General features: G+C 44.7%; 1 protein-coding gene across 1 annotated transcript in view; it reads left to right on the forward strand.

Annotated features, from left to right (window-relative positions):
• The first annotated feature begins 923 nt into the window (after nucleotides 1-923).
• The window catches only part of LOC130379070 (monocarboxylate transporter 1-like), a 20994-nt gene continuing 9138 nt past the window's right edge, over nucleotides 924-12779 (forward strand). Inside the window, exons 1-2 of the mRNA XM_056585659.1 lie at nucleotides 924-1048; nucleotides 11656-11963. Of these exons, the coding sequence (XP_056441634.1) occupies nucleotides 11747-11963 (217 nt within the window). The 5' untranslated portion in view covers nucleotides 924-1048; nucleotides 11656-11746. The remainder of the gene's footprint in view (nucleotides 1049-11655; nucleotides 11964-12779) is intronic.

Here is a 12779-nt window from a genome sequence, read left to right on the forward strand (position 1 = left end):
AGAGAGAGAGAGAGAGAGGAGAGAGAGAGAGAGAGAGAGAGAGAGAGAGAGAGAGAGAGAGAGAGACAGACAGACAGACAGACAGACAGACAGACAGACAGACAGACAGACAGACAGACAGACAGACAGACAGACAGAGAGCGGGAGAGAGAGAGACAGAGACAGAGACAGAGAGAGAGAGAGAGACAGAGACAGAGACAGAGAGAGAGAGACAGAGAGAGAGAGAGACAGAGAGAGAGAGAGAGAGAGACACACACACACACACAGAGAGAGACAGAGACAGAGAGAGAAAGAGAAAGAGACAGAGAGAGACTAGTGCGTAAGGTGCTTTGTAGGTGAGATTAATGGTTTGCGGGGCAGAGGAAGTGATGGTAACCGTGGGTGATATCATGAGACATCAGCAGGATAAACACATTCTCTCTCTCTCTCTCCTTCTGTCCGTGTGTGTTCTCACTCTATCTGCTGCCTATGATAAGCTTAATGAGAGAGATTTTAATCAGGACATAATTAATAATCCATAAATATTATAAATAAGAGAATCATGACCATCATTACCAGAGATTCTGAGCATTTACACCAGTTAGGCATTCATGCACCTGCGTGACCAGACCAGAGATTTGTGGTGCGTTTGGGGTTATTAATTGACAGGCTTAGAAAAGTCAATCTATCAACGTATGCATGTATTTCTGTGTGTGTGAGTTTGTGTGTGTGTGCCAGACAATAGATCACATATGTAATATAACTTGTATCTGTATTGTCTTGTTATAATGTAATGAAGGATAGACGAGAATCAACGTGGTTTATTTCTCTGTAATTCCTACAGATTCCTTTACTCACAGAGGCAGCTCTGCAAGGAGGGGGGTGTGTGCGTGTGTGTGTGTGGGGGGGGGGGGTGGAGGTATACGCATGCGCGTGATGTGGGCACAACATGGTGTGTCCGCCTCTCTGGTACCCTGCGCTGTGCACGCTGCTGCCATCGTCAGAGAGAGGAAGACACACACACTGACCGACCTAATCCACAAAACCTGGAGACAGCTGCTGATCACCGGTGAGTTCGTGTGCTGGACAGCTGACGTTATGGTTAAACGGACTGAGTGAGCAGCGGGGTGAGGTGTTGGGCCGTCCTTCGGTCCATCAGCCATCCACGCTGGCGTTAGTGGTCGTGGTCGTGGTCTGTCTGTCGACTGTCACATTCCACCAAGGATCAGGGTTGCTGGGTTCGCTTTTCGTTGACTTGTGCATATAAATAGAAAAAGCCCGAGCGAGCTATGGTCCATTGTTACAATCAGCGCAATTGATTTGACGTTTGATGGTTTTCATGACTTTCAAAACGCGGACCGAGTTTAACGTGCTGCTCGTCCACGTGACGCTTGAACTCACGTAAGTAACGGAGACCAGCCTTCAAGAGGTGTGACGCAATACTTCTAAATATATATATGTATATATATATATATATAATATAATATATCTTTTATATGTATGTGTGTGTGTGTATGTATGTATGTATGTATGTATGTATGTATGTATGTATGTATGTATATATATATATATATATATATATATATATATATATATATATATATATATATATATATATATATATATATAAAACATTTTTTAATTATATATGAATGTATTGCTGGGTCCTGGAACTTCCAGAAGCACTTTGAGTCTCTTGTACTGATGTCTGATCAGGCAGTAAGCTTTGCTCATTGAGCTCGTATGCAAAAGGAAATTAAGAAGAGTCAGAAATCATAATGTTACTTATGCATGAGTCATGGTGCTGAAGGTCTTTTAATTCTCTCTCTGAAATTATTGAATAGCGAGATGTGATATGTAACAAAGTTTGGAAGGTTTCATTTCGCATCATTGAATAGTGAGAATGGCAATGAGTTACAAAGGGCTGCTGCATCCTCTTTCTGATGGGATTGCTGCCTGGCAGTCAGAGAAAAGCAACAGGATATTATTAAGAAACTATTAAGAGCAGTTGATTTTAAATGAAATGGTTTTGGCTTAGATCAGGAGGTACAGCGGGTTGACTGGTGACCAATAGGTTGCTAGTTCGATCTCAGGCTCCTCCTAGAGTGTCGAGGTGTCACTTAGCAACGCACCTCACCATGACTGCTCCTGACGAGTATCTCACCCTGCGTGGTTGACACGCCGCTGGGGATGGAATGTGTCAACTGTCTGTTTGGATAGAAGCGCCATAAATGTAAATGTTAGAGCACGACAGATAAAGTATTTTTAAGGCCGATACGATACAAATATTTGGTGATTTAAATATCCAATATTCCGATATATCGGCTGATATAAAAATAAATTCCAGAAACGCGTTACAAAACATAAACGTAAGATATGAGGGCGCCCTGGGACCCAGTCTTGGAGGTCTACCTGAATCCTAGACCTAGGAGACCCGTTGTAGGAGCTCTCTGTTGGTCCAGAGGGCCCTGGGACCTGGTCTAGGAGACCCGGTCTAGGGGCTCTCTCTGCTGGAGGACCCAGAACTATGCCTTCCTTCAAACAGATCGTACTTTTGTGTCCAGTAGAGTTTTTAAAGTTGCAATGTGTAACCTTTCAACTCGCTCCTATCCAATCCCTCTATCAATAAAGTCCCATTCTATAGCCGATATATTCTACCATTAAGGAGTGCTGGCCGGCCTGTGGCTCTCTTCTTGTTTCGGTGCTATGAGTGCTCTAATCCCGGACCTCACCCAGCCAACCCGCCTACGTGCAGAGCACAGTTACACTCTATAGACACAACACTTAGTTTCATTTACATCTCATTAGAAGTATTTAATCATCATTTGTTTAACCGGTTTATTTTTCAATAGCCCATGTAAATGACATGCAAGCTCTGTTGACAATTTGTCTTTGTCATATAATTGGCCACATTACCTGCTTGAGTGAGGGATTCATTAGGGATTTCAAATAAACCGGATCTAGGCCTTGATGCTTTAGAAAAACAAAGACTTGTAAATGTAGACCTGAATAGCCTCTTTCATAACTCCTTCAGGAGTTGTCCTGATTTTCAGCAAGCTATGTCCCATTGTGGGGGTGACAATGAAAAGGCTGTCAGCGCACTTGTTCACAGACGAGAGGAGCCTTCAGAGCGCTCTTTAGACCGCACCTCAGCGGGAGGCCGTTGGTCGGACTGTTTGCTGACCTATGACCTCTACTAGCTCGTAACTTAACGCAGGTCCCTTTGTGGCTCGCTGCATGCAGTGACTGCAGTGGCCATGAGATCACCGTCTGCCTTGCTTTTTGGCCACTGTATGTACACCATGACAGGGCAGCCTCCCTGTCCAGGAGGCCAGGCCGGGGTACAACAGTCTATTCTCTGGACAACCATGGAGAGGAGGGGCCTTTGGCCTGCATGTTGTGTCTGTTACACTGATAACCATTGCAATCATGTCCACAATTATGGTGAAAATTCCTACGTATAATCTAGAATTTTTATCAGATTTGTAATGTAGGAGGGGTGATATTAAGTAACGGATGGCTGCAGCGCGACCGAATGGACTGCAAATTGATAAGAAGATTTAGGCCAATTCATTAGGGCATCATACTTGTGGTTGAAATAGTGAATAACACTTAGATATTTAGAAACAGGGAAAATGCAACTTTGCAATGCCGCCGATTTAGGAATATCGCAACCATCAGGGATGTTACAAGTAACTTTAATCATCTTAATTATTTAATATATAAAAATAAATAAATCACTTTAACCATCATTATTTGTATCATTGTATTTTGTCTCATGTATTAATTAATTAATTAATCCATCCCTTTTAATCAACATTATTTATTTCAAATAATAATAGAAATAATGGTACATTTTTTTATAATAACTCTTACTTGCAAATTAGTTTTTTCAGAAGAGTGTATCAAACCGGGTGCCCTTCGTATATGACTCAGTACCCATGAAGTTGCTCTCAGGTTCAAAAAGGTTGGCGTCCCCTTGTCTGTAAAATGCTCAAATGGTTGGCGTCCCCTTGTCTGTAAAATGCTCAAATCAAATGTATTTATTAAGCAAATTTAATAACAAGGTAAGTGGTTTTGCGGAGATCTTATGTTTTATTTATGTATTTGTCATGCTTCAGACCAGATTTCTTGACACCTATTTGAGAGAGGAAGGGAGAAATCTCAAAACAAGGTTTATATCATTTGTTTATCATTGTATATTATGGTTAGGATTAATATTTGGCTACTAAATGTAGGTATCTAAGTTTTTCCTAACATATCGTGATATAACATCGATATCGTCTAGGCAGTGGAAAATCGTGATATGATTTTTAGTTCATATCGCCCACTAGGCTTAGGCGATATCACAGTATCTTATTAGTAGAAAAACATAATGTATTATATTAAATACAGTCAGCAATACTAACGCACGCTTCTACTTCACGTTTTTCCTACATAACCCTTTATTTTTAGCGTTTTAGCAAAGTTTTAAACCAGGATATATAATTAAATAGTTCAGAAAAGTCTTTGATGTTGCATCGTTGTTGAGATTGGAGTAGGTTCATTAGCCAACGCTGAGGGGCGGGCCCGGTGGGCGGAGTGTAACGCTGAGGGGCGGGCCCGGTGGGCGGAGTGTAACGCTGAGGGGCGGGTCCGGTGGGCGGAGTGTAACGCTGAGGGGCGGGCCCGGTGGGCGGAGTGTAACGCTGAGGGGCGGGCCCGGTGGGCGGAGTGTAACGCTGTGACCTCCCGCCTTGAAAGCCCCGACATCAAAACTCAAAAGTGTCATTTATAGCAGCATACTGCTGCTTTGATGCTGTATTAAAACAACACGCATCTCAAGTTTGAATGTATATCATTTTTAAATCAGAAAGATAAAGGATACTCAGAATAACAGCGCTGTGATGCAAGGAACTAAAGGTCTGATCGCTGGTAGGAGTCCCATTTCTAGTGGTGTATACCTGCCCACAAATAATCCTGCCCTAACAATAGCCTAACTGAAACGCCATTAACCTGGATACGTCTCACGTTACAAAATGTCCACAAAGGATTAGAATCTCTTTTAGAAGTGTTTCCCGCTTTCTACAACAGAAAAAAGCAACAAACCGCGTGGCTAGTGGCGCTCCGTTGTGGGTGTAATGCACGTAGACTGTATAAAATAACGGCTAAACGTACTATCCATAAGTGAACAATGGTTGAAACTATCGCTGATTTTTAGAAAAAATAAATACACAAGTAGCTCCTGGTTGAGACTTGGACTGAATCTATGGTAGGGCGCTTATGTCCCATATCCTCATTATTCTGTGTGCCATTTAACTGAGCAAGACATGTTGAAGTTAGCAAATTGCATATTAGATCAGCATTGTAGGCTACACAATTTCATGCATGATACAATGACATCTATAACCAGCAGCAGAGCTAGTTTTTTATTTTATATTTATAAATGTCTTTCTCAAATCCTACCTTATTCGTGGTCACCCTTGAGATGGACAGAGATACAGCTTTAATAGAAGTGTTCCTCAATTTTTCTTTAGTTTTGTTAACTAGAAGGCCTTAATGCTTAAAGGGGCACTACCTTGTGACAAACACTGTGGTACAAATCAGCTTGAGCTGCATTGTTGTGTTTAAGGGTTTATTTGTTTGCGTGGACATTTGTATAAAGTGATTGCGACCAACCATTTCTTTCCACTGATTTCCTCTGCATTTTGAGAATCCTACAACCTTCATATTAGTTAATTTCCGAATAGGGACGCAGGCTTAACAGATATCAACATCCGTCTTCCACTTGTTGGAAACCAGATCACACACACTACTACCAACATTAGGACAGAGGATCCACTGTGGTTCACCTGTTGGCAGAGGGATCACTGAAACCCATTCAGGAACATGCATAAAAATAAAGGGTTAAAAGGGTTCATTTTCTAATAGTGTTGTGGTTTATCCAAGTAGACGCACTAAGGGGAAACGGCAGCAGTGTCTACCACTGTAGTCATCACATTCCTTCTGTGTACGAAAACAAGCCAGGGTCAGGTCCCATTGGGCTGAACTGCTGCCGACTCAGCCTGGCTCGGTCTCAGCTCACATAGCGTTGTTAACTAGCCGCTAGTGTAAACTAGCCCTGAGGTTTGTGGGCGTTGCAGGCCCGGCGTGCAACTGGAGAGAAGAGAGGAGAGTTGTTCGTGAGCATGTGACAATATGCATGGCTTTACTACTGAGGCGAGAGGAGAGTTGCTCCTGAGCATGGGAGAGTATGCATGGCTGTGCTATTGAGGCCACTAGTGAAGCAGCTTTTTGGTGAGTTGACTTCAGCATCAACAAGAATTGAACAGTCAATCAACTCCTCCCTCCCAGCCTGCTCTCTGGCAAATGTGGTTTAAGACCCCCCCTCCAGAGCCCTGTCTCTGACCCCCGGTGGCTCCCATCTCGCCCAGGTATCGCTCCCCCCCCTGCCAATTGTTCAACCTAGAGAGGATGTAGGCGGTTTCTGATTGGTTATTTTGAACAAGTTGAGGTAACTTATTGCCCCGCCCTTGTTTTGATCAACTTTTGTTTTGTGATGAATTAAAGAAAATATTAATGGGAAAGCAGGCAGGATTAACACGCAGAATGAGAGGATTTAAATGGTTGATGGGGGCTGCTTGATCATACTTCTACAATTTCTTGCGGGCGAGTTTAGACTTTCTGGCTGAATTAAGCAGACGTCACCTATTTAAAGCCCTATCTGAGAAGAAGCAGGGGTTTGAATCCCATACCAAATAATGCAGGGCCAGAGAATATCAATACAGATGCAGATACCTTTATTAACAAAAGCGCTTTATGTTTTTTCATGTTGGAGAGATGTGTCTTGATTAATGCGGTGAATGCATCCGCAAAAGGTTAAAACAGTTTCCTGACCACTTAATGATCACTGTAAGGTGAGTGGTCGAATACCATTTTTACCTGCCACCAGTGAGGCCTGGGTTTGTTTCCCACCAATTACACAGTGAAATGTCCACAAAAATACTATATGGGGCCACTGATTGAGAAACGTTTTGTTTATTGTAAAATAAACATCTCTGGCTCATTTGCATACAATATGAGATATATCATGTTAAATACATATGTGCGGATTTAAAGTTATTTCTTGTTATCTTCTGTTGGATGAATATTGAATACAGTCCCATACTGCTCCCTGAAAGAATGTTTTGATAACACTGACCCTTGAAAAATCCGGTCCAGTTTAAAAACGTTTGCAACATTTATGCCAATGCCTGAATCCACCTGGATATTCCTTCCCTCTCTGAAAGGGATCTGTCTCTGTGTCGGAGGCATTTCCCTCCTCGTTTGAGTGCACATGACACGGCAACAGCAGAGGAGCAAGCAATGCATGCACTAAGATGTGTTAACAACCATGGCAAGTGGTTGGCGCAGACGGTTCTACTCTTTATGAAATGGGTCCGGCGTAGAAGAGACACTGACCCTGCTATCCATCCTGTTTGTGCTAGAATCGATCTTCGAAAAACCAGACCTAGTATCTGGAGTATCGCTACTGGGATCAATCCGCCCCACATCCATGTTTTTGAGATCTTGGGTTCTGAGGTTGTTGCCCTGTTCTATAACTAATCTAGGCTATCACTTTTTCACAGAAAGTTTCTATCTTAAATGGCAGCGTCCATTTCCCATCTGCAGTGCAAGTTAACATTAGCTTGGAGTGCTGACTGCTATTGAGATGAATTATCACTACAGATAGCCATAATTATAGGTCTATGAATGTAGATCACCACTATGGATGCAAAACAAAGGCTGTTGAGGAACGTAAAGGTATATAATGTAAAAACAACTGGACTATGTTATCTGTTGTGTACTTAAATTAAACCAATTGTTTCCAACAAGGTTCAAACCTCAGAGACATGGTAAGGGTGTGTTATCTGCGATGACATGTTAATGGTGTCACATGCCCTTAACCTCTCAATCTTCAGGAAAACCAGTCCAAAGAGTAGTCCAGTAGCAACCTCATTTACTCATTTGATATTGCAATACCCACCTAAGTTACTACCGTGTACTATTTGTGTTTCACGGCAGCCACTAAGCTAATATATTAACCAGACAGGTCATTTAAAATGTATATTTTGATATCCATCTGAGAGAAGGAGGTCATCTGGTCTCAAGATGGTGTTTCCGATGTTCACTATCTCTTTACGACCGTATTTTGAGAATACTGAGCGGCTCATAGGGCGATTTTGCAAACACGGAAACAAGGACTTCAAAGAAAGAAATCAAGGCTGTTTTCAGTGATCTGCGTAAAGGGATAAAACATGAAGTTCCTGAAGGGTATAAAGGCCCAGGCTCATTCACATCAGAGCGAGTAGAAGATAACCTCGTAAAAAAACAACAGCCTGGCAGTGCTTCATAAGTGACTGAACAACAAGGAAACCGTCTTCCAGTCCTTGAACCATGATTCAAAGCGTCTGCTTAAAAATGAATTGCTTGCGAAATAAAAGATTCCTTGTAAACCAGTCATAAAGCTTGAATCTGCATCATCTCTGATTCCTCATGGACGCTACCTCAATATCAGCTGACCGGCAGCACGCCACGACCGAGAAGCTGGAATCAAACGGTTTCAGCCACTGCGTTACAACTCGATGCCAGCATCGGACAAAGATGCGTATTTGTGGTATTTTGAAACATACAACCCCATTTACCGCTACTGCAGCTTATTTAAGAAGAATCTGGTGTTTGAATTGGGTGATTTCTGTCTACATTGTAGAGCTGTGTGCACCACGTTGGTTTGCTTGCTATGTCCCTCCATCAGGCTGACAACGAACCGTCTGTAGGCCCCCTCCCGGTGAGCCCCTCTGGATCAATGCATGATCATTCAGAGAACATTTATAGGGCCGACTTGTGACCTTTTGAGGCGTATAACTGTATCAGCCACAATCCTCATGGAACTGTGTACATATTGCGGAGCACAGCAGCACTTGTCCTCCACCTTACGGGCTGAGGGGAAGCTGGGACCGAAGCCCGATCAACGTAATCCTGCTGGACACCAGTCCCAAAGATGGCAGTCACAGGGACCTGAGCCACAAAGACCTAAGTCTGACACGCTGCCTTTTCTGATCAGAACATAGCGGCCGCACATCAGGTGAGGAGAGGTAAAAGCATTCCCTCCCCGTGGCGAGCTGCAGCACCTTTCTGTGTGCAGAACCCCCTTGAGAGATGCAGGGGGGCTTCCACAATATTCCCGGTCTGGTACCCTGATCTTATGTCCCCTGGGGGTCCAACCTCTGGCGAGCAAGCCCCCGCTGGAGTCCACACAAAAAGGGCCGACCCAGGGGAACCAGGGAGGGATTTGCCATCAAACCCAACAGGTGCATGATAGACCGTGGCATCAAACCTTTTGTCCAACTTGTTTCTTTAGTTTAGCTTTGTTTCAAATATGTCTACGTGGGTACATGAACACAGTGGTTGGTGCTGGAATTGGCTGTGACGTGGTGTAGGAACCAATGGTGTAAAGTGCAGAACAACTTGCCAGAATCATTAGCCTCTCCCCGACAGGGCGATACAGAACTCCAGCGGGCTCCGTTTTGCGTGGACTGGAGTTGTGTAGCTCAGCACAGTGTTTGGTAGCCTGTGGACGCTAGGGTATTATAAGATAATGAGAAAAAATGTATTAGAAATATTGTTCAGTAAATTTAATTATGTTGTGGCTTATTTTTAGGAGTAATATTAATTATAACAGCTCTGAATGATCTATTGAGATTAGGAAACAAACAAGACGTAATTTAACATCAAAGTGAATTCATAATGGTGGATATGTGTGTGTTCGTCACCGTGTAAACCCAACGACCAATCCAATGACCTCCCCGTCAGAATAGAAAACAGCTATTAAAAGTAAACTCAAGACAAGGGAGTTATCTATTTCGCACGCAAGCACGCACGCACGCACGCACGCAGGCACACACACCTCCATGGAGACGCTATATGCTGGGATTCATAATCTTTTTTTTCAACAGTCCATACACTACTTCACAACCCCATTGCTAGTTAACGTGCTATCCTACACTAAACTTTGGTTACACTTTGATGATTCATTCTCATATCAGCTATGTGTGTTAATTTGTGGGTGTAGCGATGTAATACTTTGCTCCAAATACACATGAAGAAATTAGGAAGTTCATGTGCCTGATAGAACATGCACGTTTCTGCCCGGCAACTCCCTCAGCGCGTGGCTTACATCACACATTCATCTGCTTTTGGTTGGTTTAGAAAAATAATACCCGTTGAGCACGTTTTTAATAGTCAGTTACCTTTAGTCAAATGATATGTTCAATGCCAATCACAGCCCCAATCGGTGGTGCTGTGATTCAGCTTAAAGTCTGACTTGTACAACAGCATTATTCTCTGTTCCTCTCACACTCAAATGAGTCCAAACAGGAAGACAAGCCAAGTCCTGCAACGCAGCGATCAGAATGAGTGGTTCAGAATGAGGAAGACCGCTGTCTTGGCGGTTGGCTCATGCCATTGAATGCAACAATTATGATTGAGTAAGTTGTGGTGCAAATCTATTAAGGTAGAGGCTTCTTAACGCAGGTAGGTTTTCATGTCCACTATTCATTTCCCCACGCTCAGTGGGTGCAGTGACCATTAGAGGCTGTGAACTCTGTACCTGAGTGCAGAGGGAAACAGTCCGAAAGGGGTTTGTGGTCCTCCGATGTGAGATGAGAAGCCTTGGCCTTTACAGTGAGGGGGTTAGCATGGATGGGAACGGGATTCCTCTGCTGCTGATAATCCACAACTGTCTGATTGATAATACTACAATTCTTCAGATGACAATTAACATGCTGGTTGCCATCATTGCATTATAAGAAAGCATATCAACTTGTTCCTTGTTTATTCCCAGTATCAGAGCCCACTGTCCCAATGTGAGTCACATGCCTGAGCTGTTTCTGCGCGCTACCAGGCTTTTACAGGAGAGAGATTATTGACTAGAACACGGATGTTAAGGGCACAGTTTACAGCCTAAATGCTGGTACTAGTTGCTGATTAGCCAAAACAGGGATAGGCCGGGTTGGCTCCTGCCTTTGACTCCTCATAAGACACATAAAGTAACTGCCGTGATCCACTGACTGCAGATCCATTCAGTCCATAAACCTTTGATAGGCCTGGTAAACCTGCAAGCTGATCGGTTAATGTGAGGCAATATTGTAAAGCACTTTGAGTGGCCGCTGGTTAGAAAAGCGCCGTATATATGCAGTGAAGCGTAGGTAGGAGAGTCATTCTTTATTTGGAGTGAGGTCATAGGTCCCATGCTCTTCTGTTTATAGGATCCAACCCGTTTTCAGGCTGTTACTCTACATGTTACACAACTCATTTATACCAGCCGTGTGTGCACGTTCAAGTGGCTGATTGAATAGGAAGTGTGTGCAAGAAGCTGTGTTGTAGGGGGTGCATGTCCTACCGGGCAAAGCTGTTGGCCAAGGGCTTCTTTTCTCTTGCCCTGTTTGGGGCAGGACTGGCCCAATGGACCCAGAGCTCATGCCGATGAGAGGTCAGATCTTAGGTGATTGGTCATCTGTTGCTGATCTTTTCCATTTCTTGAATCCAGATGTATTCTATTCTCCCTTTTCTGAAAGCTGAATCCAGATGTATTCTATTCTCCCTTTTTTGAAAGCTCGGGAGCTAGTGATTAACACGGAGCTCTCTGACCCCCTCCAGGTCTCCCTGGGGTCCAGCCTGTTCTGTGTGCCCGACCAGACACTCCTCCACCTCCGGCCTACGCCTTCTCCTCTCCCCCCTGTGAGCAGCCATGCCTCCCCCTCTGGGTCCTGCTGCGGGGTACACCCCACCCGAGGGCGGCTGGGGCTGGGCGGTGGTGGCGGGGGCCTTCATCTCCATCGGCTTCTCCTACGCCTTCCCCAAGTCCATCACCGTCTTCTTCAAGGAGATCGAGCAGATCTTCGACGCCACCCCCAGCCAGGTGTCCTGGATCTCCTCCATCATGCTGGCCGTCATGTACGCCGGAGGTGAGCTCACTGCGTGTGCGTGTGTGCGTGCGTGTGTGTGTGTGTGTGTGTGTGTGTGCGTGTGCGTTTGCGTGTTTGTGTATCAGCAAAGTGCACCAAGAAGTATCAGAGTATCCCAAATGAGGAGGTTTGCTCTCTCTATGTTTGCTTATTCGATGCGTTCCATAAATTCTCCTCCCATACTTGCTCTCTAGGCCACCGTCTCTCTTATCTGGGCGTGTGCAGCTCTCTGGACAGCTGTTATGTGCGGACATAAATCAAGCTTGACATGTTTCCACTAACATTTGTCGATGTCCGATTCTTCTCTTTCCCTGCTGGCCAGGAGCCCTTTGTCAGGGTAGGGGCTGGGAATGCTAGGTTTGAATCGTATTTAGTTCATGAAGATGAAACTATTCACGTTGTCAACACGAAGCGAAAAATATTCTTAGAACATATTTTAAATATGACGCTTTAGATTTGATTCCAGATGACCGCAAAATAAACCACCGGTTGGAGTCAGGATAGAGGAATATAAGAGGGGGTGTAGCTCTGAGCCGGCTGGCCCCTAAGGCCCTCCATACTGGGGCCCCTCACCCCTCCACACTTGGGCCCCACACCCCTCCATACTGGGGCCCCTCACCCCTCCACGCTGGGGCCCCTCACCCCTCCACGCTGGGGCCCCTCACCCCTCCACGCTGGGGCCCCTCACCCCTCCATACTGGGGCCCCTCACCCCTCCATACTGGGGCCCCTCCCCCCTCCATACTGGGGCCCCTCATCCCTCCACGCTGGGGCCCCTCACCCCTCCATACTGGGGCCCCTCAGCCCTCCATACTGG

Source organism: Gadus chalcogrammus, chromosome 1 (assembly GCF_026213295.1).
Source record: "Gadus chalcogrammus isolate NIFS_2021 chromosome 1, NIFS_Gcha_1.0, whole genome shotgun sequence".
Lineage (NCBI taxonomy): Eukaryota > Metazoa > Chordata > Actinopteri > Gadiformes > Gadidae > Gadus > Gadus chalcogrammus.